Genomic DNA, 24868 nt, shown 5'->3' on the forward strand with positions numbered 1-24868 from the left:
GTGTGTGTATTTCCTTTTCTAAAGAAAACTTTGGCTGAAAGCTAATGTGTAACTGTCTTTTTGTTGTGCCTGTCTGGAACCCAACCTCTCATCTTTACAGTCAGTAGCAATCTGTCTTTTCCTTAAGTTGTTCATATTCTGACATGGAATTCCACTGTTTTTCAGATAGGTTACAGTGTCTGCACTCATAATATGTTCTAAAACATCACTAGAGATAGAAGTGGAAATTAGGACAATAGCTCAGTCAATCACTTCTGCTGTTCTTGTTGTAGATAGGTGTGACTTGGGCTATATTCCAGTTCCCATGGTGTCTTTTGGAATTTAAATGTATAGAAACATTCACCAAGGTGCTTGGTCAGCGGAGGCTTTCCTGCCATTTTATGCAATGGCATCTGCTTCCTCTGCTTACAGTTTTGCACTCAGGACTCCTTAATGGTATTGGAAATTGCGCTTATACTGAGTTAATATAAATGTTCATAGACTTGATCTGTAGAGCCCAGTACAATATCTACAGATTTATTGTGTTGCACTGCATTGTATTTGACAATTTTTAGTTCAAGTGTCATCATTCCTGTTTACATGTCTGTATGTTTGTCTACGGAACATATTACAAAAAGACTGTCTGATAACTCTCAAACTTTCATGCATGTATTTTCTCCATTACTTATGGATGTAGTTATTTTGAAACTCCTAGAATGAAATGAGAAAGGATCTCAGCAATAATAGAAATTCTAATAATTACCATTTCAATGAAAAACAACAATACTAATTACAGCAGCTCTGACTTCTGCAATACCTAGTCCATGAAATGAGAAAGGATCTCAGCAATAATAGAAATTCTAATAATTACCATTTCAATGAAAAACAACAATACTAATTACAGCAGCTCTGACTTCTGCAATACCTAGTCCAAGAACTTATCAGTACTACGATTAAAATTTTTTGCAGTAGTTCCCTTCGGTGTTGACACAGATTGCCTATCATGATTTTCAAAGTTGCTAGGCATCCTCAAAGGCCTTTTCTGTAATGATGATTAGGTGCCCTTTTATGTCTCTTTCATGCTTCCACTGTCACATCATTTCAGTACTCTTTTTATCTGGAACACTCCTTAGTTCAGATTCATTATTCCCTCCCTTCACCCTTGCCCTTGGTGAATGCAGTGAGCATGGCATGCCTATGTGGTCCAAAGAAGCTGGCATACATGTCTTTGGTCTTTGGAATCTTGTATCCAGATCATACTAAAAACAGAGTTATTATTGTCAATAATTAGAATTTAGAAACATGCTTCAAATTTTCTGGAAAACAAGCACATGATCATTCAGTTTCTTCTGCTCACTGCATAACACTTTGAACATCAGCCTTGCACTCAATTCCTCATCTGCAAATTTAAGGTTCAAGTTTTTATGTTCAGTACTTTTTCCATCCCTACAGTCTCTACTATCACTTATCTGTCACTTCAACAGCCAGTATTCTAAAATTTATGCTTATAGCACATTTTGTCCTAAGATTTATCACTTGATTGACATCCAGGATGGACTTTTCCTTCAGTCTCTCTTTGACCCATCTTGAACATCATGTGCTATTTCAAAACTTATGACTTTGAGAGGCACTACACTCCTAAGGCCCACTAAATATTGGCAATACCTCACTTGTGGTTATGAGGAGCACCATAAGAAAAACTGATGGTGTATTTATTACTCAATGGAACATAACATCTTGAGCTTATGACTATAATCTGTTTTATATTCTATGAGAATTACGGATCCTGCGCAGACATCCATATCCTTCTTCCATCATGTTACCCAACTGTGTAAATTCATGTTACCATACTGTGTAAATGTAACTAAGAAATATTAAAATGCTATGAGACTGGAAAACATAATTTTTCTGGAGATGAGTGTAATGCACGAATAATAGCAACAACAAATTAGTAAGTGACAGTGCATAGTTATTTTATAGTCTGCAAATGAAACTTCAACAGTTTACTTGCCTGTTTGTGTGATTCTTCCAGATGTTTCATTAGCACAGCAACGACAACATTCACAAGCACAAACTGTGCCATAAGAACAAATATAACAAAGAAGATGGGTGCTATCACTGTCGAAACACAGCAGTTTCTGACACAGTCAGCTGAATTGTCACAGTCTTCACGTAATGTGTCTTTCATTATTCCATTCCAGTTGTCTCCTGTAGCTACACGGAACAGAGTGAGAAATGCCATTCCGAAGTTACTAAAGTGTGCATGTTCACCCAGTCCCTGGCATGGTCTCTTTTCGCTGCATTCTGTAAGATATAAAATACTTTGAACTTCTGATCTTTCAAAACTTGTTTTCGTGAACTGTTTAGCTAAAGTTACATTAATTATATCAGTCATATATTTAAACTGCAACTAGTGACTGAAATTTTTATGCAAGAAGATATACTTTTGACTCTTTTTCACAAATCTTGTTCCACGTTAACTAGGTTTTGATATAGATAGCAATTTTCAACTAGATCATTTAGAACCAACCCTGGTTACAAAGGATAAACTTTGTGTGAGGAGGAATAGGATAGATGTTTATTGTCTCATAACCTACCATTTCAAGTTATTGATTTAATGTACAAGAAACTTGTCAAAACACAAAAATTGATTAACAGTTTTTCTTAAAATATCTTTAATATAATATACTGTACTGGACACATAACTGAAACACAATAATTTTTTTAAAAAATAATGAACTTTAATTCTAAGTATGTGTTCTGCTCAAATTTTCAGAGCATCCCTCATGAACTTTTCAGTTGAATAATAATATTCTGCACCACTTTGTCATACAAGTTTTTTCAGTATTCTAAATTAATGCTGAGCAACTTTTTTCCTTTCATTTTTCATAAATTTTCATACCCATTTACTGTGGAGATTGGGCATAAAGTTATAAATAATGGGTGGGTGGCATAATATTATTTTGATTCCTGGTGTTGTAATCATTTTGAAATTGATTTGCTACAAATAAATTGGACTATAATATACAAAAATAATCAGTTCATAGATGTACAGTGAGGGAATACTAAACATACATAGGTAAAGATGAAAGTAGAGGCATCAGAGAGAATAAAAGATCAAGGGTAGTATGTTAGAATGCACTATGTGAGGTTAAATTCACAAATGATAGGAAGTAGAAACTTAGAAGTGGTGATACATATACAAGATGAAGAAGAGAAAATGGCAAGTGAAAGAATAATATGAAAAAAGTATTGGAGAATAGAATGAACAAACAAATAATAATAAAGCAGCTTTGAGGAACACAGTGGAGGAAAGAAAGAATGAGTGTTAATCTAATGCAGTTTTAGCCCATGAGGGTGACAGGATATGGAGGTTGGTTGCAATAAATTTGAATCCACAATCAAGGACTGAGGCAGCAGGATTAGGGAGCATGGGAAGGTATTCCATGGCAAGGATACACTTGACAAATATCACCCTAGCTCAATGCTGATTGTATGAGATGCCCAGTAAGCACTACTAGAAAATAAATGCTGCTTCTGCTGCCTTATGGGTAGGCATTCAACACCAGGTTTAAAGCATGGCAAACCACAACAGATCACTGTTGGACAGAAATTCATATGGTGAAGTGAAGCCAGTCTCTCCATGGGAATAAACCCACATTAATACTGGTCCTCCAGGTTGGAGATTGAACACTGGGCTGACAACCCACTCTGTTACAAAGACCTTCTATGAAACACTGAAAACAAGCCTCAGAGATGGCTTCATATGTTGACAGTTATGGCAAAGAACAAGGACTAAAATACAAACATTTATTTGTGGGGATATGGAATTTCAAAACAGTGAATGGACTGAGATCAGTGAAGGCAATGGATGATAAATTGTGTAACGAAAACATGGATGTGGTGTCTCTTCAGGATCAGGTGGAAAGATGAATCCATACAGAAAGGAGAGAAAGACACCACATTTCACTACAGGTCTGGAGAAAGGAAAGGACATCCTTGAACAGGAATAGCAGTCGACAATAAAATAGTGTACAAGAAATGATCAGTCTTAATCGGAAAAATATTTTTTTTAATGTTCTATATTAATGGTAACTGGTTTCAATCTTGACAGTCATCATCAGACCCTTATAAGTCTCTTTAGGTGATGTGCAGAGATGCTGAACAGAGTATGAACACAGGTCAAGAGACACACGTGTCTCTTGGCATATGTTCGTGTTCAGTTTGGTGTCTCTGCACTCCATCTATGGAGACGTGTAATGGACTGATAATTTTCATCAACACTGATAAACCACTTACCATTAAAACACAACATTAAAAAAATATTTTTGCGATCAAAATGATTATTTCTTCTAAATTTCAATACAAATCACTGTTTTTCCACTAATGTTATACAAAATCAATAAAACTGTGCATGATCTAACTAAATATGAAGCAACCAGTGAAAAGCTCTGCTATTTGAGACTCAAGGTAAGTTTTAAGAACACTTCCATCCTTGCTGTACATGCCTGTTCTAGAAGAAAAGGATGATGAGGAGACGTAACGTTTTTATGAAATATTTGAACAAGTGACTTACAAGATGCCACAAAACGACATGAAGATGTTGACGGGAGACTAAAATGCAATCATTGATAGCTGCATCTACTAAGAGATTTATGAGTGGGTCATACATCTTGCACAAACAATCTAATGACAATGGGATAAGACTTGAAACATTTTCAACTGCAAAGAACAAGATGTTTGTCAGCACAATGTTCCTGCCTAAGGAAATACAGTTAGAAACTTGGAATGCTCCAGAAAGGAGGTTTACCAACCAGACTGACTGTGTGTGGGTGGTTTCAAAACATGTAAGTAGAATCAAGGGTGCCAGAGTAGCATGAGGAGCAGAAGTGGGAAGAGATCATAATTTTGTACAAATTATAGTAAAACAAAGAACATCACAAGACAATATGAAAGACAAAATAGATATAAGTCTATGTGGGACATGAGGAAATAAGAAGCAAATATCAACTGAAGCTATAGAATTGATTTCATATTCTGCATAAGATAAAAGAAGAAGGTGAAAGAAAAGTGACAGAGGGGGGGGACAAAAAAAAATGGGAAACATTTAAATCCACCACGACTGAGACTGAAAAGAAACACCTAAAGGAGTACCAAAAGAGGATGCTACACAGAGGCAGCAAGAGAAACAAGGAAAGTAAAATGAAGAGAAAAGAGGTAGTTCATCAACAAGCAACCAGAGAAGGCTGAAGAAGGACATAAGAGAATTATGTAGATGTCAAATGATGGAAAGATGAGGATGGAATAATAAGTGCATGGAAAGGACAGACTACTACTCACAAAATACAGGAGGCACTGAGTTGTAGATAGGTATAATGAACAGAACACTAGAAATATTTAAGATTTTGGACAAATTCCTTCCTCAGGAGGAAAGACTCTCCAAAAGTTTAAATATTTGTAATACTGCTTTCATTGCACCTACGTATGTCTCAATGCCTCCTCTATGTAGTGAGTAGCAGTATACTTTCCCTGTTGTTTTAATTGTATAGATGTACAAGATATTTAAAGGTGAGGTGCAAAACCAAAAATGGATGGAAAACAATGGAGGGGAGTTGGTGACCAACCAAGAACATGGCATGAACTTATGGAAGGACTGTTTCGAAGAACTGTTGAATGTCCCTATAGAAAAGAGATGACAGAGGAGATTAACCCTTCTGTCAGAAAAGGATCCATTGGCTCTGAAATCTCATGCATTTCCATATCTTTTATGTGTTTTCTGCTGCCACTGCATGTTGAGCAAATTGTTTATTTTAAGAACCTTTCAGAAACTTTCATGTAGTGTGTAAGTAATTCAAATTTGTATTAAAATGGAAATAAATAGTACAGGATTTCCACATCACAGACTCACATAACCTGTGCTGTTTAAAGATTAATTATATAATAGTAATAACACTAACAGTGGGAATGTTTACCTTCTGGAATAATTTAATATCCTCAAGACGATAGTCTTAATGTATTTTATCTGCCAAAATTATTCCGTATGTTGGAAAAATGTCAATATAAAACTGGTAAACTTCAAAAACATAATTATAAGTTTACATAACTGTGGTAGGTACATTGCATGAACACTTACCTAGGCGCCCAAATAACTCAACACCAAGTGCTGCAAAAATGAAGAACAGCAAGAAAAATAACAGCCCTAGGTTCCCAACCTGTGGTAGAGCCTGCATTACTGTGTCTAGCAGGGCCCGTATTCCTTTAGCCATCTTTAGCAGTTTGAGCACTAGGGATTGAAAATAATAACTGTATTACTGTGTAATGTAACATATGAAATAACTTCAAGAAATTTTATGAGCGTGTCTGAAAAAACAAATATATGACTGAAGTCACATGTGCATACCTCTTGCTATCCTGAGGACCCTCATCACTCTTATAATTGTTGGATTTATAGGAATAAATTTTGATTCAACTTCTTCTAGCACAATTCCAACAATAGATAATATTACTATAATAACATCCAGCTGATTCCACCTGGAAGAAAATCAGAGTGCTGATTCAAATGATAAATAATGCAACAAAATAAGTTAAAGGCTAAAGATGTACATTAAAATATTAATACGTCACTTCAATTTTAGAAAGAAGGAAAAAAAACAGTAGAAAGTTACCGATGACACATATAGGATTTCCAGTGAAGGAGTCCCTGATTTCAACATTAAATAGCTCAGAAACTAACATCAATAGATGAGTGCAGCAAAAAGTATATTTAATGCGGGAGCTGTAAGAATTTTATACAGAAGTTTCAAAATAGTTCAAAAAGCTGTTAACAGGCAGTACTGTATGCTGTGCAGTGCATACAGTATCAGTGTGCATACTGTATCTGCAAACAAAATTGACACTTGGGTGCACTGGCTGCCGGGAGCGACCGTAAAGGCATTTCCCGTATATAGCCACTCCCATCAATACCGTGCTGAGTGTCAACTTTGTTTGTGTGCATAATAAGTAAACTCATCTTCTCAAGCAGTCTCTGCAGTCACATCACAATCTTCTCAAAATGTCCACCACTTGCAGTACAGAGGTAGGGAAAATGCACAATGAAATTTGCCATTATGTCCTGTATTGTCTCAAAGAAAATTGATTCGGGTACCACACAGATCACCGATTCAACCTCATCCAGCATGACATGATTGTTTTGTTGGACAGGACTTTTCAATGTGCCTCACAAAAAGTAGTCACAAGCAGTCAGGTCAGGTGAATATGGAGGCCAATCCGTTCCTGTGACAGTTAATTTACAACAATCCAACACAATGACTGTTTTCTTGAATTATTCATCAAGAAAGTGGAAAACCTTTTCAATGTGATGTGGTCTGGGCCCATTTTGCATGAACCATTTCATGCCTTGTTGATCCTCCTGTGTGGCGACAAATTGTTCCACAAGTTGCAACATAACATTCAGTAGTGATCATTTCTCACATGAAAAAAGGACCAATAATGCCTCTGCTGCATACCATAGCCCAAACAGTAATTTTGGTAGAAAAATGTAGCTTCGCTTCACACTAATGGGGATTTCCGGAAACCCAGATTTGCCAGTTTTGTTTATTCATGGCTCCTTTCACATGGAAGTGTGCTTCATCTGTAAATCAGATATCCAACATCATTATTGATCATTGTGAGGATACGGTTCACAAAGTCAGCCCTCTGTTACACACCTCCTACAGTTATGGCCTGGTGGCCTCAGATCCTGAATGGAAATGTGTAGGATCTGCTTCAGTATTTTCTGCATGCTGGAACTCTTCAAACCAGCCTCTGCTGCAATTCTTTGAATGGAGTTTCTTGGATTTTGCTGAATAATTTCAGAAACAGTAGGAAATATTTTCAAGAGTAGCTACAGTTTGCTCAGTGCCAACATTCCCTGCTAGATCATCAGCCATAATGTCTTGAAACTATGCCCTCTTGATAAAATTCTTCAAAGGAAAAATCCTCCAGCTAAATGAACTGAAAACTGTGAATGATTTAAACGTTTCACACACATATTTTGTCGCATCAAGAAGGCACATTTCAAATGCAGTAGGTTATCTTTTATGCTTATAAACCACATGAATGTCTTCTGTAAGACCTTTTGTGATCTGAAAAGATAAAAATGTCAGTAATAATTATTCCCTTCACCATTTAAAAAAACTGATAACTCAGGCCAATGCGTTTTAATTTTCTGCTGATATTGTTCAGGGATTCTTGACTATGAAAGCATAACAAAATTCTTACACTGGATAAATGTAGAAATTAATGTAACTGGACTTTGATATAGATGAAATAGTTCCTTTCTCTATCAAGAGAATAATTAACAAAAGAGCATAAATGAAGCTAGAATCATTTGGTCACTAACAGTCTTGCTCCGACCTTTTGAAAATGGTCTCTGAAAATCATAAATAACACATGAAATCAAAAAATGTTATTCAGATATGGTAATTTCATCTGGCACTATGAAATTAAACAGAGTAAGACAATTCATGTTAACTTATTGTTCCATAAGCAGACTGTACACGACACATAATGTCGCACCCACAGTGACAAGACAGAGAACAGGTAAGTAAGTACAGAAGTGACAAGTGAAGTTAAAACATACTCTTGATAAAACAAGATAATGTAACCTGTGGTTCATCACTCAGGTTTGTTTTCTTAGTAATATACATTGGTATTCAGACATTGAGCAATTAAAGTTTTATTTCTTTTTTGATCTTAAATACTGCACATGCAAAAACGAATAATTCTGTAACACATTTATGTTTGTAACTAAAAAGTAATGTGTTAGCCTATCGATTGGAATTTGGCAAAGAGCTTGTGAATGGTTTCTGCATTGGGTTGTTTTGGAACATTAAGTCATGTTTGAAAATTGTGCCTTGTTGCCATTGGATTGTATTCTAACCTGTTGTTTTCCAGTACCAGAGAAACACACTGTTGAATGAAACACAATTTCAAACCCTTCCTTCAGCACACTAACCTCTTTCATATTTCAACAATGGAACTGATCGCTCTGAGCTGTGGCACACTATTATAGGCACTATGTATTGTGATTACAGTGCCATCTGTTAGCAGCTTCCTGAACTATTTTGAAACTTCGGTATATCTAATATGTAAACTGTGAGTGGAAGGGGGTGAAAGGAAAGGGAAGGGAAGGAACTACTGATGTCAGCTGTATTGGGACTTTATGTGGAATCAGAGGCGAGGAGTGAAAATGTGTGTCAGATCGGGATTCGAGCAGGGGATCTTCTGCTTACTAGGCAGTTGAGTTAACCACTGCACCATGTGGACACAGTGTTTATTGCAATTTTTTTAGTTGATGTAATTACAGATTAAACAATGGAAACCCAGGGTGGAATATGACATTATTATGAAAAGAATAGTTGCCACTCAGCATACAATCGAGATGCTGAGTCACAGACAGTCACAACAAAAAGATTTTCAGAAAGTAAGTTTTGGGCCAACGTTACTTTCTGACAGTCTTTTTGTTGATCTGCGACTCAGCATCTCCACTACATGGTGAGTAGCAACTATTCTTTTCATAATATTGTCAAAATTACAAATTAACAATTTACAGATTCTTTTCCTTTAGTTGTAAATTCAAACCTTGCTTCCTGTCAAATTTCTTGATTTTAGGCCAACAGGAAGTATCCTAGAGGTTTTAATGAGTGAGTTTGCAAGCATCAAAATATGTGACATACATGGTCTTATCTTTTGATTGCACTGACTTAAAAGTTAAGTTTTTTACTCAACCAAGGGACAAAAGACCTAAGTATGTAACATAAATTTCAACTTGATATGTCTAAATTTTTCTGAGGAAAAGGGGTCTTAACAGATGGACAGACAGACAGATTACGAATGAAAAAAGCAATTTCTTTGTGAGACATAACTACAAATTAACAATTTTCAGATTTTTTCCCTTTACTTTTACTGTAAAACTTCACTTCTTGCCAAATTTCATGATCCTAGACCAAAGCGGAGTACCCTATGGGTTCTGATGAGTGAGTTTGCAAGAATCAAAATATGTGGCATAAACAGCCGTACCTTTTGATTGCATCGACTTAGAAGCTTACATTTATTATGTATTGACTTAGAAGCTTCAATGTTTTACATCACTAAGGAACTGTAGACTTTTGTATGTGGCATACATTTTAAGCTGTTATGTCTAAACTGTTCCTGAGACAAAAGGCTTTAAATAGTCGGACAGACAAACAGACAACAAAGTGATCCGGTAAGGGTTCCTTTTTTACTAATTGAGGTACAGAACCCTAAAAAGGGTAGTAGAAGTGATGCAGAAAGCAGCTGTTCAATGTTACTGACATCCACCTGTTCTACAATCTTAGAAAATATTCTGAGAGCAAACATGAGGTGTCTGAAATAGAATGAACTCCCTCATGACAACCAAAATCGATTAGAAAAACAATGATCACGTGAAACGTAGCTTTCAATTTTCTCACTTGACATCCTGGAAGCTATAGATTAAGACAATTATGTGGGTGCAGTATTTCTTGACTTCTGAAAATAATTTTGACTAATATCACAGTAACACTTTTTAATGAAAATACAACTGTGGGACATAAAACAAAATTTGTGACTAAATTAAGGATTTCGTAGTATAGAGGAATCAGTATATTTTCTTCGATGAAGATGCAGAAGTAACTTAAGAGTGTCCCTGAAAAGTGCATTTGGTTCCTTGCTGTTCTTGTTATGCATTAATACCTTGGCAGACAGTATTAATAGTAACTTACAGTTTTTGAAGATGACCGACATTGAAGCACTGTGTGAAATAGCTGCATAAACAGCAGTAAGATTTTGAAGTGATGCAGTGATTGGCAAACTGCTTTAAGTATTCAGAAATATAAACTAGTGTTGTTATTGTCGTGGTCTTCAGTCCAAAGACTGGTTTGATGCAGCTCTCCATGCTACTCTATCCTGTGAAAGTCTCTTCGTCTCCAACTAACTACTGCAACCTACATCCTTCTGAAACTGCTTACTGTATTCATCTCGTGGTCACCCTTTACAATTTTTACCCTCCATGCTTCTTTCCAGTGCTATATTGGTGATCCCTTGATGCTTCAGAATGTGTCCTACCAACCAAGCCCTTTCCTAGTTAGGTTGTACCACAACTTTCTCTTCTCCGCAATTCTATTCAGTACGTCCTTATTAGTTACATGATCTATCCATCTAATCTTCAGCATTCTTCTGTAGCTTCACATTTCAAAAGTTTCTATTCTCTTCTTGTCTAAACTGTTTATCATCCATGTTTCACTTTCGTACATGGCTACACTCCCTGCAAAGACTTTCAGAAAATACCTCTTGACACTTAAATGTACACTCAATGTTAATAAATATCTCTTCTTCAGAAATGCTTTTCTTGCTATCACGTGTCTGCATTTTATATCCTCTCTACTTCGACCAACATCAGTTATTTTGCTACCCCAATAGCAAAACTCATATACTACTTTAAGTGTCTAATTTCCTAATCTAATTCCCACAGCATCACCTGATTTAATTTGACTACATTCCATTATCCTCATTTTGCTTACTGTCCATTCCATTCAGCTGCTCTTTCAAGTACTTTGCTGTCTCTGACAGAATTACAATGTCATCGGCAAACCTCAGAGTTTTTGTTTCTTCTCCCTGAACTTAATACCCACTCCAAATTTTTCTTTTGTTTCTTTACTGCTTTCTCAATATACTGATTGAATAACATGAGGATAAGCTACAACCCTGTCTCACTCCCTTCTCAACCATTGCTTGCTTTTCCTGCCATCTGGTTTCTGTACAAATTGCAAATAGCCTTTCGGTCTCTGTATTTACCCCTGCCACCTTTATAACTTGAAAGAGAGTATTCCAGCCAACATAGCCAAAATCGTTCTCTAAGTCTACAAACGCTATAAATGTTGGTTCGCCTTTCCTTAAGCTACCTTCTATAAGGAGTTGTAGGGTTAGATTTGCCTCATGTGTTCTTACATTTCTCTGGAATCCAAACCGATCTTCCCCGAGGTCAACTTCTACTAGTTATTTTATTTTTCTGTAAAGAATTCGTGCTAGTATTTTGAAACTGTGACTTATTAAACTGATAGTCTGGTAATTTTCACACCAGTCAGCACCTGCTTTGTTTGGAATTGGTATTATTATATTCTTCCTGAAGCCTGAGGGCATTTAACCTGTCTCATACATCTTGCTCACCAGATGGAAGAGTTTTGTCATGGCTGGCTCTCCTAAGTCTATCAGTAGTTGTATCAGAAAGTTGTCTGTTCCCGGAACCTTGTTTTGACTTAGGTCTTTCAGTGCTCTGTCAAATTCTTCACACAGTATTATATCTCCCTTCTCATCTTCATCTATGTCCTCTTCCATTTCCATGCTATTGACCTATGCTATAATGTGTAGTATATTATGATTACAATATCAATCAGCTGCACATACATGAACCTAACAATTTGTGGGGATATGACACAGTGTCACTTGTAAGTAAAGCAGATGCCAGACTTTGCTCCATTGGTAGGACACCAGAACAATGTTGTCAGTCTACTAAAGAGATTGTTTACAAAACACAGATTTGAACCATTCTGGAGTATTACTCAAAACCGTGGTTGGAACTCAGGAGATGCTGAATGTCTACAAAGAACTGCAACACAAATGTAACTTTTTTTAACAGCTCCTGTTAAAACATCATGCAAATGGTGAAAAACATCAGCAGGAATACAAATGTCAATCATCTTGCAAAAACCTTACTTAGCATTTGGGAAACACTACCAAATGAAGAATATGGGAATATACTACAGTCCTCTTCATATTAGTTTTGAATTACAGCATGAACAGAGGCATTTATTTGACCATTCTTCCTGTACTCTATATGTGAATGGAATGGGATAGAATTCTAATACATAATAATACAGGAAGTACCTTTAGCACACAGTGGTTTGCAGAGTACAGATGAAGATGAAAATGGCAGAATTTTGCACAAAACACATAGCTAACATTGAGTTTAAGAATGATGAAAGAAGGATAGAAATGTGGAGCCAAGATAATGGAATAAGTGGTAGAAGACATTGTGGTGGAATATCAGTTTGGGTTCTGTTGACATGTAGAACCATTTGAGACAATACTGACTCAACTACACATCTTAAAAAAAGAGACTGAAAAGAGCCATTGACCAAGATTTGCAGATCTAGAAAAAGCTTTGACAATGTTGAGTTTAATACACTCACTGATATTTTGAGATATCAGGAAGAAATTACAGGAAACACAAGGTTATCTATACCTTGTATAGGAACTAACTGATTTCCAAGTGTTGACAGAAGTGATAGCGAGGTATTAGACAAGAAGGGAGGGCACTTGGATAGTAGCCTGTCCTTCAAGTATATAGCAAAACCGATCCATTACTTTTGGTGCCTCATTTCCTACAGTAATTCCTTCACCATTGCTTGATTCAATTCAACTAAATTCCATGCCCTGACTTAATTTGGCTACATTCCATTACCACTGTTTTACTTTTGTTGATGTCCATCTTATTACCTATACCAACACATTACCTACTCCCTTCAACAGCTCATCCAAGTTCCCTGCCATCTCTGACAGAATTTCAATAACGTTTCCAAATCTCATAGCTTTTATTTCTTCATCCTGAATTTTAATTTTTTCCCCAAGTTTCTCCTTGATTTTCTTTACTCACTGCTCTATGTACTGACTGAGTTATGTAAGGCTCAGTTACAACCCTGTTCCACTTGTTTCTCAACTACTGCCTCCCTTTATCCTTCATTCTTTTATTTGTAATCTCATTTGTGTTACTCTTTCATTTCCTATAACTGGTACCATGCCAGCTGCCTGGCAATTACTGCCGCCAACATACATCTGCAGCCAGTGAGTTGCTGTACTCCTGACATCATCTGTCGAAGCCAGCTACATGCAACCACACATACTGCTTGATTACTAACATCGGCAAATGATGACAGCACACTGCTGATCTGTGTACACAGTGCATGTCACTCTGTGTACACAACAGGCTCCACTACAGGAAGCAGCATCACCCAACAGCTGTGCATGCATCCAACACAGTGCTGTGAGCACAGTACTATGTTGCCTATGCATGTCACATGACACCTCATGGAGATCCTCCCACTGGATTATTTAAGACACTATATGACCGCAACTTGACAGCATTCACTCATGCTCTGGGCTCGACACCAGGTGCACCCTGCAGCCCATCTCTCAGTACCATCCAGCACAGCACAGGTTTCCAACCAAAGGTTAACTCTAACTGTACTCCAACGTAGACACTGGCCAGAAATGGTCTATGACATTTTTGCTGACTGAGCTCTTCGGCATCCTCACATCCTGGCAACTGACAATGGTTCAAGCACAAGTCTCCCACTGCCTGCCACCACTCAGCCTATGTCCCACCAGCCAGCCTGCACCTGACGGGATATCACTTACGACATTACCACCTGGACAAGTCTGTTGGCACCTTTGCATCTCAACCATCACCATTGGTCCGAGCACAAGTTCCCCACTGGCTGCTGGCATTTGACTGACATCCCACCGCTTAGACTGCACCCTACTTATTCAAATACCATCTAGGACCTCAGCCAGATACTGACCCAGGGTCTTGAGCTGTACTCCAGTCGAGAGGCTTTATTATTCTACGAGAAGTGGCTATTATTTTCTGTTTCACATCAGAACTGTGAATTGTTCACTTATGTATTTACCAATAAATGTGTTTCTTTTACTGTATCTTGGGAGCTAACTTTATTAAATGATGTCCTTGCCACCATGTGAGGACAAAAGATATAAAACATGTGTTTTACCTATGATGATTTCACAATTTCAAGAACATATTCCAGTCAACACTATCAACCAATTTTTTTTAAATCTAAAAATGCTGTAAATGTGGATGTCTCTCTGCAGTCTATCTTCTAAAATAAAGAACCAACCTTGTGATCAGCGTGGGAGCAGGTTGCAGAGCATGCACTGCCATCTGCGGTGATCACGCACTATGCTAAGAAACATGCCCATTTTTTGTAATGTTCAGGGGACCATCATGAACCACAGTGACTTCAGTGTAATTATTGCCTGTGAATAAAACTGTCATTTCTGTTCATCTCATTGGATAATTCTTTGTTTAAGTTCTGCACACAACGGTATTTAAAAGCTCCTATCGGAGCACAAAAACAAAGATGAATACACTAAGCAGATTCAGAAGGATGTAGGTTGCAGTAGGTACTGGGAGATGAAGAAGCTTGCACAGGATAGAGTAGCATGGAGAGCTGCTCATCAAACCAGTTTCTGGACTGAAGACCACAACAACAACATACAACAATTTACATTTCTTGTATATCAGTTTTGTTGTTATAAACAGTAGGAATCATGACCCATAGTAATATCACTATTCTGCAAACATGCTCTATTTTTATTAGTTTTCACTGTAAGAAAACTACTAAACTGTTTGAAATATTTGTTGACAAAAATGATGGTATTTCATGGATAGTGACAAAGATATTAGAGAAATTATGGTAAAACTTGCTGCTATGACTGAAATGGAATGGCTGAGGCTGCAGTACTCCAAAACATCAAAATCTGGATTAATATAGGCAAAAATGAGATAATACAAATAATAAACACTCATTATTGAAATGTTAATTATGCTAAATATTAATGATGCTACATAATATTTTATCCAATGCATGATTAATAATTTGCAGTTTTCTTGTCTGTCTTTAAAAGATAACAATTTTTCTAAGGTTTATGAAAGAATTTATGGGCTGCTTACCTATCTTTAAAATACAATAGGAAACCCAGAGCTACAAGTTTCATAACAGCTTCCAAAATGAACACAGCCGTGAAGAAATAATTGAAAATTTTTAATGCATACTCCAAGGGCTGAAACAAATAACAGGAAGTTATTTTAATTTTTTTTTACCAAATATCAGATTATTTATTTATTAGGAATATTATTTGAGGACAGTACCTTAGGCATCTTGTAGAATTCCAAAGCCATAGTTACCACATTCAGGCCAATTACTGCAGCAATAGCCAAGTCAAAATATTTAGATGTCACAACATTGTGAATCATCAGCCGTGAATGTGTGTAGTTAGTGTAATATGGCGGCTCATGCATCTCTGAAAGAAATTATATATTACTGAATGTATTCAAAATGAGATGTAACAAAGAGGCAAATATATTTATGAATGGTCAATGAGTTTTCATTTTTAGGAATAAATATGTTTATGTAACAACACCTGTTTTGATCAAATGAAAGTAAAACACAAATGCAACTGCCAGTTAATAGCGATCACTGAAGAAGTTGTCCAATGCTGTAGAGAAGCAATGCTATTTCAACTTTTGTTGTTGTACAGAGACATTAATGTTATTCCAACACTTTAGCAGTACTATTGTTATAGTCAATGATGAGAAAGCTATATAAAATATGGTATTCTACTGAGATGTCATGACATGTTACACATTTTCTGTAGAACTTCTGTAACTGCTAAGAATGTGAATCTAAATACCAACATTAGGAGTGATGATTTGTACCGGGTGGTTATAATTAAAGTGCAGCTACCCACAGAGGTCCAATGTAGGCTGTAATTATTGTATGACAGTAAAACATGGTTGATATTCTAATGCGTTAATGTGGAACCTAATTATGCTAGAAAAAAAAATGGATCCAATTTTGGTCACCAGGTGCAAATCTGGTTCTGTGAATGCAAGAAAGACGTACAGAAATGTTTCCATATGTAATGGATTAGGAATGGAACATGGGCAGGAAAGGTCAAACAAGTGAAAAAGGCATAATTTGATTTGATTATTAACCACTGCTTACACAATTTGTTCAATATGAGCACTGGACACATCGATGAGATGCTGTACAGTGCCAGATTTGCACCTGGTGGCCAAAACTGGAATTAATTTTTCGAGCGTAAATCAGTTCTGCATTAATGCAAGGGAATATCTACCAAGTTTCACTGCCATTACAGCCCAGACTGGGATTTGTGAGTAGTTGCAGTTTAATTATAACCACCTGGTACTACATAGATCTGTAGAACAGTGCTTATTTTCAAACAGGAATGTTATGAGGAAATCTGATATGCACAAACAGAGAAAAAGGCAGTATTCTGAATTGTCGAAACATTGTAAGGCAGATGCAAAAGAGGAAAATATTCACGAATGATTTAATTTTGATAAAAAATAAAAATAATAAAAGTATTGAGAACTCTGGAACAGAGCCAAGTTGAATTGTCAAAACATTGTAAGGCAGAAGCGAAATAGGAAAATATTCAGGAATGATTTGATTTTGATAAAAAATAAATATAATAAAAGTATTGAGAACTCTGGAACAGAGCCAAGTTGAATTGTCAAAACATTGTAAGGCAGAAGCGAAAGAGGAAAATATTCAGGAATGATTTGATTTTGACAAAAAATAAAAATAATAAAAGTATTGAGAACTCTGGAACAGAGCCAAGTGCACACATAGCAGTTCTTAGGGAAAGGAAAAAATATAGTGTTACCTGGTGTTTTTCTTCCAAAAAAATATTTAAATGTCGGTAGTAAGCAGATTTTTAACATGGTTGGAACTGCAACTTTCTTATGGCTACTTACAAGTCACCTATCATCTTACAAAGTATTAAAAATACTTAATGACCAACCCCCCTCCCTCCCGGCTGGTTTGGTTCCCACTCTCCCTGCAAACTATTGTGTGGGTGCTCTTGAACAGAGCCACACTAGGTAAAGATACGAAATCAAAATTTGGAATAACTGGATTTTAATTCGTAGAGCACAAACAATGAAAGATCTGGTATGATGATAAAGATAGCATATTAAAGAAAGGGCTTTTTAACAAACAGGGTGTCCACAATTAAAGTTTCAGTTTCAAAATGCTGCAGAAAGAGAATCACTGCTCGGAATGATGTCAGATAAAAAAAAAAAATGTAACAAAAATTTTATCAGTAGATGACACTGTAAATGTCTCAACATAAATGAGGTCGCCACAAATTTTATCAATAGATGACACTTTAAGTGTCTTAACATAAATGAGATCGTCCACAAATGACAGGTGAATCGCAATACAATGACAATCGTTGAAGCTGCATGTTACACCATCTGAAATTTTCAATGTGCATGACTACAAAAGATTCGCATCCAAAAGTTGTGGCACTGTATAGTAAGCCCATCCACCACGGAAAGATTGTGCCACATTAGATGGGAAAAATCGGTTTTTAATTGTCCTAAGGCCAAAAACTGCATAAAAAGCAAAATGGCATCATTTTCTAATTGTCCTGGAGCCAAAAACAGCATAAAAAGAAAAATGACATTGGTTTTTTATTATTCTGGGACCAGGAACCCACAAAAAGCAAAATTTTATCAGTTTCTAATTGTCGTGAGAGTAACACAAGACATGTTCCATATGCTGTCCACTGCTTTCTGCCACAAGTTGAAATTGAGAAACAGCATGTTCCACAACAGATCATAATGTCTTGGGGGTCATATTCAGAATATGTTGCACAATGCATGCCTTTAGTTCAGCAGCATTTGTAATTGGAGCACAGAACACAACACATTTCAGATAACTCCACAGCCAGAAATCACATGGATTAAGATCAGGTGATCTGGATGGCCAGGCTGTAGGGAAATAATGACTGATGATTCTAGAATTTATAAAATTCCTCTGCAGCAGCCACTTCACTGGCTGTGCATTGTGCAGAGGAGTGCCATCTCGCATAAAAATGACCTCAGACATCCATGCTATAGAAGGGTTGGAATGACAGTGGTGTACAAAAGACACTTATAGCATTCACCAGTGGCTGTACAGGTAACAGGACCCTATGACTCACCTCCTTGAAAAAATACAGCCCTATGTTAAAGCATGTCATGAACCTGCACCAAACAGTTACTTTTGCAGAATGAGGTGGTACCGGCTGATGTGTGTGTGAGTGTGTTTGTTGCCCATATTCTGCAATTCTGTGTATTGACATATCCTTGGAGATGGGCTTTGTCTATCCACAGAATGTTCCATCGACTTTCATTGTCCACTTCCAAGCAAGACAGAAATTCTAGAGTGAACATTTGTCTTGCTGTCAAGTCAGCAGGAAACAACTTATGAACATGGGTGATTTTGTATGGATAGCAAATTAAGATGTTTCATAGGATTTTATGCAATGTGCCTGCAGGCATGTCCAATGTTTGGGCAGTTGCTTGTGCACTGCTTGTTTGCATACCACTGCTCAATCTCTCTTGCAATGCTGTGGTCACATCTTCAACAGAGGTTGGATCAACTCTTCCCTCCCTCTGCCACATTGTAGTCCAAAAGAACCCGTATTTTTGAATTTCATCATTTTCCACAGACCTTTAGCAGAAATTGGACCAATGCATTTTTCATGCCCTTGAGTGTCTGGAACTTCTGCGGGGCTACGGGTGCATGGCTTCTGTAAAAGAGCTTTACCAACAGCATGTGAACCTTCATGGAAGCCACATTGGGTGTCACAGACACAAACTGGGGAACAACCCTGTGCCTGTGAGCATATTCTGACACTTACAGCGCCATCTGTTGATCAAATTTTAATTAAATTTCTTTTTGTTCTGCCACCTTTTCCTCTGCATCAATAGTACACTGTTCAAATTTGACATTATTCTGGGCAGTCATTCTCTTTCTACAGCATTTTGAAACTGAAACTTTATAATTATGGACACCCTGTATAACAGCAAAATCATCCTACTGACTTCAGGTTCCCTGCTGAATGTGTTTCTACTTTAACTGACTATTACCTACAAATCATTCTCTATGATACTAACCACTTTACTGACCTGCCAAAATATGTAAACATCTTGTCCCTACTAATATTCATCCCCCAATTTCACACATCTGCACTTCCACTTCAGACTTAACTTTTATCTAACTCTGTTAGGTAAACAAGGCACCAGTTGTGTGTAAATAGTATAAATATTACCTTTAGTTTGCTTATAAATTTGCATTGGCAGCTATGAACCAACATTGCTTGTGCTTCAAATTGTATCATCAAGCGCACACACACTGTGGGCAGAAGGGAGCATACCAGTTATTGAGCTGCCTGCACATTGCTTAAGTTTTAAATCCACAACAGTGTGAACATGCAAAATATCAATAACCAAAGCATCTACATCTACATCTACATGACTACTCTGCAATTCACATTTAAGTGCTTGGCAGAGGGTTCGTCGAACCACAATCATACTATCTCTCTACCATTCCACTCCTGAACAGCGCGCGGGAAAAACAAACACCTAAACCTTTCTGTTCAAGCTCTGATTTCTCTTATTTTATTTTAATGATCATTCCTACCTATGTAGGTTGGGCTCAACAAAATATTTTCGCATTCAGAAGAGAAAGTTGGTGACTGAAATTTCGGAAATAGATCTCGCCGCAACGAAAAACGTCTTTGCTGTAATGACTTCCATCCCAATTCGCATATCATATCTGCCACACTCTCTCCCCTACTACGTGATAATACAAAACGAGCTGCCCTTTTTTGCACCCTTTCGATGTCCTCCGTCAATCCCACCTGGTAAGGATCCCACACCGCACAGCAATATTCTAACAGAGGACGAACGAGTGTAGTGTAAGCTGTCTCTTTAGTGGACTTGTTGCATCTTCTAAGTGTCCTGCCAATGAAATGCAACCTTTGGCTCGCCTTCCCCACAATATTATCTATGTGGTCTTTCCAACTGAAGTTGTTCGTAATTTTAACACCCAGGTACTTAGTTGAATTGACAGCCTTGAGAATTGTACTATTTATCGAGTACTTGAATTCCAACGGATTTCTTTTGGAACTCATGTGGATCACCTCACACTTTTCGTTATTTAGTGTCAACTGCCACCTGCCACACCATACAGCAATCTTTTCTAAATTGCTTTGCAACTGATACTGGTCTTCGGATGACCTTACTAGACGGTAAATTACAGCATCATCTGCGAACAACCTAAGAGAACTGCTCAGATTGTCACCCAGGTCATTCATATAGATCAGGAACAGCAGAGGTCCCAGGATGCTTCCCTGGGGAACACCTGATATCACTTCAGCTTTACTCGATGATTTGCCATCTACTACTATGAACTGCGACCTTCCTGACAGGAAATCACGAATCCAGTCGCACAACTGAGATGGTACCCCATAGGCCTGCAGCTTGATTAGAAGTCACTTGTGAGGAATGGTGTCAAAAGCTTTCCGGAAATCTAGAAATATGGAATCAACTTGAGATCCCCTGTCGATAGCGGCCATTACTTCGTGCGAATAAAGAGCTAGCTGCGTTGCACAAGAACGATGTTTTCTGAAACCATGCTGATTACGTATCAATAGATCATTCCCTTTGAGGTGATTCATAATGTTTGAATACAGTATATGCTCCAAAACCCTACTGCAAACCGACGTCAATGATATAGGTCTGTAGTTAGATGGATTACTCCTACTACCCTTCTTAAACACTGGTGCGACCTGCGCAATTTTCCAATCTGTAGGTACATATCTATCGGTGAGCGAGCGGTTGTATATGAGTGCTAAGTAGGGAGCTATTGTATCAGCGTAATCTGAAAGGAACTTAATCGGTATACAATCTGGACCTGAAGACTTGCCCGTATCAAGCGATTTGAGTTGCTTCGCAACCCCTAAGGTACCTACTTCTAAGAAACTCATGCTGGCAGCTGTTCATGTTTCAAATTCTGGAATATTCCATTCATCTTTCCTGGTGAAGGAATTTCGGAAAACTGTGTTCAATAACTCCGCTTTAGTGGCACAGTCGTCGGTAACAGTACCATCGGCACTGCGCAGTGAAGGTATTGACTGCGTCTTGCCGCTTGTGTGCTTTACATACGACCAGAATTTCTTCGGATTTTCTACCAAATTTCGAGACAATGTTTCGTTGTGGAACCTATTAAAGGCATCTCGCATTGAAGTCCGTGCCAAATTTCGTGCGTCTGTAAATTTTAGCCAATCTTCGGGATTTCGTGTTCTTCTGAACTTCGCATGCTTTTTCCATTGCCTCTGCATCATCATAGTGAACAGTGTAAGTTAAGTTATAAGAGGAAAAAGGGGTTGCATTACGGTTCAGTGCTTATAAATCAGTAAATTAAAGCCTCACTATTGAAGTTATTCATGTGTTATGAATCGGGTATGATTTCATATCCCAGTCCATTGATGAGAGATTAAATTGGAAGAAACACATTGATGATCTGCTGAAACGTTTGAGTTCAGCTACTTATGCAATAAGGGTCATTGCAAATTTTGGTGATAAACATCTTAGTAAATTAGCTTACTACGCCTATTTTCACTCATTGCTTTCATATGGCATCATATTTTGGGGTAATTCATCACTGAGGAATAAAGTATTTATTGCACAAAAGTGTGTAATCAGAATAATAGCTGGAGTCCACCCAAGATCATCCTGCAGACATTTATTTAAGGATCTAGGGATATTCACAGTAGCTTCTCAGTATATATACTCTCTTATGAAATTTGTTATTAACAACCAAACCCAATTCAAAAGTAATAGCAGTGTGCATAACTACAATACTAGGAGAAAGGACGATCTTCACTATTCAAGATTACATCTAACTTTGGCACAGAAAGGGGTGAATTATACTGGCACTAAAGTCTTTGGTCACTTACCAAATAGTATCAAAAGTCTGACAGATAACCAACAAGTATTTAAGAAGAAATTAAAAGAATTTCTGAATGACAACTCCTTCTACTCCATAGAGGAATTTTTAGATATAAATTAAGAAAAAAAAGAAAAAAAAACAAAAATATTAAAAAAATAAAAAAAAATAAAAAAAATAAAGAAAAACAAAAAACACAAAAAAATAAAGTTGTTATATTAACTTAAGTATGTTGCTAAATTAATCTAATTATGTCATGTATTGGAAAATTCGACTCGTTCCACATCATTACGAAATATCGTATTCATGATCCATGGAACTAGTATTAATCTAATCTAATCTAATCTAATCTAACCAGTGAAGACTGAATCTGTTTCAAACCAATTGAGAGCTTATACATTGTGGATGGGGACTGAGCAATTCTGGATTAGAATGGCTTTCTAACACTTTTGGTGTTGCTCACAAATGTATATTTCAATTACAGTGAGTTTGCTGTGCAACACATTTTCTTCTCCTGTGCAAGCTTGAGACATCATACTTATTACCATTACCATTTCTCATTTCCTTCCTTACTTCATTTGTTCACATATCATGTTCTGTTATTCACCTCTTGAGGAAAACTCTCTGGGGAGTAGATGAGTACAACCATACAACAGCACAGAGATGCAGATCTGTTGATTACATTTACAAACAGCTAATCAGTGACTTGTTGTTTACCAAAGGTACTTATCATACACTTTTTGCACCAAAAAGGTTGCAAATTAGCATTTTAGACAGTTAAAAAAATCGCAGCTCTGAAAACAGCTCTTGCTTTTATAATCATACTATTTAGTTGCTCTTCATGTACAGCAACAAAATTTACAAGCTTGTGAGTATACTCGTTACTTTTCATTCTAGTTCAGCTTAGAATTTTAAGTGGCATGTTATTAGTACCTATTCAAAAACAATTAAGACTATTCAAACAAAGAAGAGAAATTAATAAAATTGTGAAATTAAAAATTAAAAATGAGTTTAACGCTGTAAGAAATTAAGCAATGTGGAAATACATTAAATCTGCCTTTGTAACAATTTGGGGATAAAATGTGTTTCCTCAGAATTTTATGACACATTTGGAACTGGCATTATAACTGCCAAAAATTGGATGCCTATCACCATTTTAACCATTTGATAGCTCTGGAGGGGATACAAACAACTCTGTCAAATAAAGTAAATTATTATGGAACATAACAAACTATCTGTCTCTCACAATGAGGCAAAAATATGTAGTTTTAAGAGCAATTTGCCGTATGTAAGTGATGTAGAATAACCTCTTTTCACTGTAAAGTTACTTAAATGATTAATTTAAAATATTGGTAAAAACAGCAGCTGAATAGTGTATGGGAAAGGGCAGTGACACTTTTCAAAATGGCAGCTGTTTTGGAACATGATCTGCAACTGAGTGAATGAATGATTGTAACAAACAGTTGTTTAATTACCTTAAATATCTCTGGTGGAGATGTTAACAACACTCTAATTTTAGTATGTCTGTGATCAGTATTTCTCTACTGTTATTGGTGTTCCTATTCCCAACTTAGTGGTATCGTTGATTGGGTTTAGAAACTTTAGCCATGGCCTTCCCCAGTTCCTTTGATTATCCACTGAAAACTCCAAATCAAAGGGCAACTACATAACGCACTGATGGTTTACACATGAACCACCACAGTTCTGCCCACCTATCCATAACTGATGACTCACACTCATCTTTTTCCTACTGGATAACAGTTGTCTTGTAATTACTCATCTAGATATATTAATATCTGGTGTGGGTATTTATAACAAATGAAGAGAAATAGGGAAGATGCATTGGTTAAAAATTGATAGGAGAGCTATTTTGAGCAATTCAGTAAGGGCTGACTTGATGAGACACTCATTCAGTGAAACATAGATGAAATAAATGACAGTATCAGGGTCTAATGTAAACGAAAGAGTTTCACCATTAGCAGTACACAATACGTCTCTTTACTACACATCATGATACACTGCAACTTTGTTATATGTACACAGATGAAAGACATTCAACAAGTATTGCACCACCTTTTTTTTTCTCAAAGCAGACTGGTTGTATTCAGGTAATGGGAGCCTGGTATCTAGAACACTCTTTTTTAGATGCATATTGTTTACTACTAACAATGTTCCTGAGTGCATTGTGTGTTCCCACCGTTCACCAAATAAGGGTACATCCAGCATTGTCAAATACGATTAATGTA

At 36.8% G+C, this 24868-nt stretch overlaps 1 protein-coding gene across 1 annotated transcript in view; it reads right to left on the reverse strand.

The window, feature by feature from the left end:
* The window catches only part of LOC126456574 (voltage-dependent T-type calcium channel subunit alpha-1G), a 795987-nt gene that overhangs the window by 49989 nt on the left and 721130 nt on the right, over nt 1-24868 (reverse strand). The window contains exons 32-36 of the mRNA XM_050092321.1: nt 15965-16116; nt 15767-15876; nt 6380-6510; nt 6113-6262; nt 1991-2283 (exon numbers count right to left, since the gene is read on the reverse strand). Coding sequence (XP_049948278.1) covers nt 1991-2283; nt 6113-6262; nt 6380-6510; nt 15767-15876; nt 15965-16116 — 836 coding nt within the window. The remainder of the gene's footprint in view (nt 1-1990; nt 2284-6112; nt 6263-6379; nt 6511-15766; nt 15877-15964; nt 16117-24868) is intronic.

Source organism: Schistocerca serialis, chromosome 2, assembly GCF_023864345.2.
Source record: "Schistocerca serialis cubense isolate TAMUIC-IGC-003099 chromosome 2, iqSchSeri2.2, whole genome shotgun sequence".
Lineage (NCBI taxonomy): Eukaryota > Metazoa > Arthropoda > Insecta > Orthoptera > Acrididae > Schistocerca > Schistocerca serialis.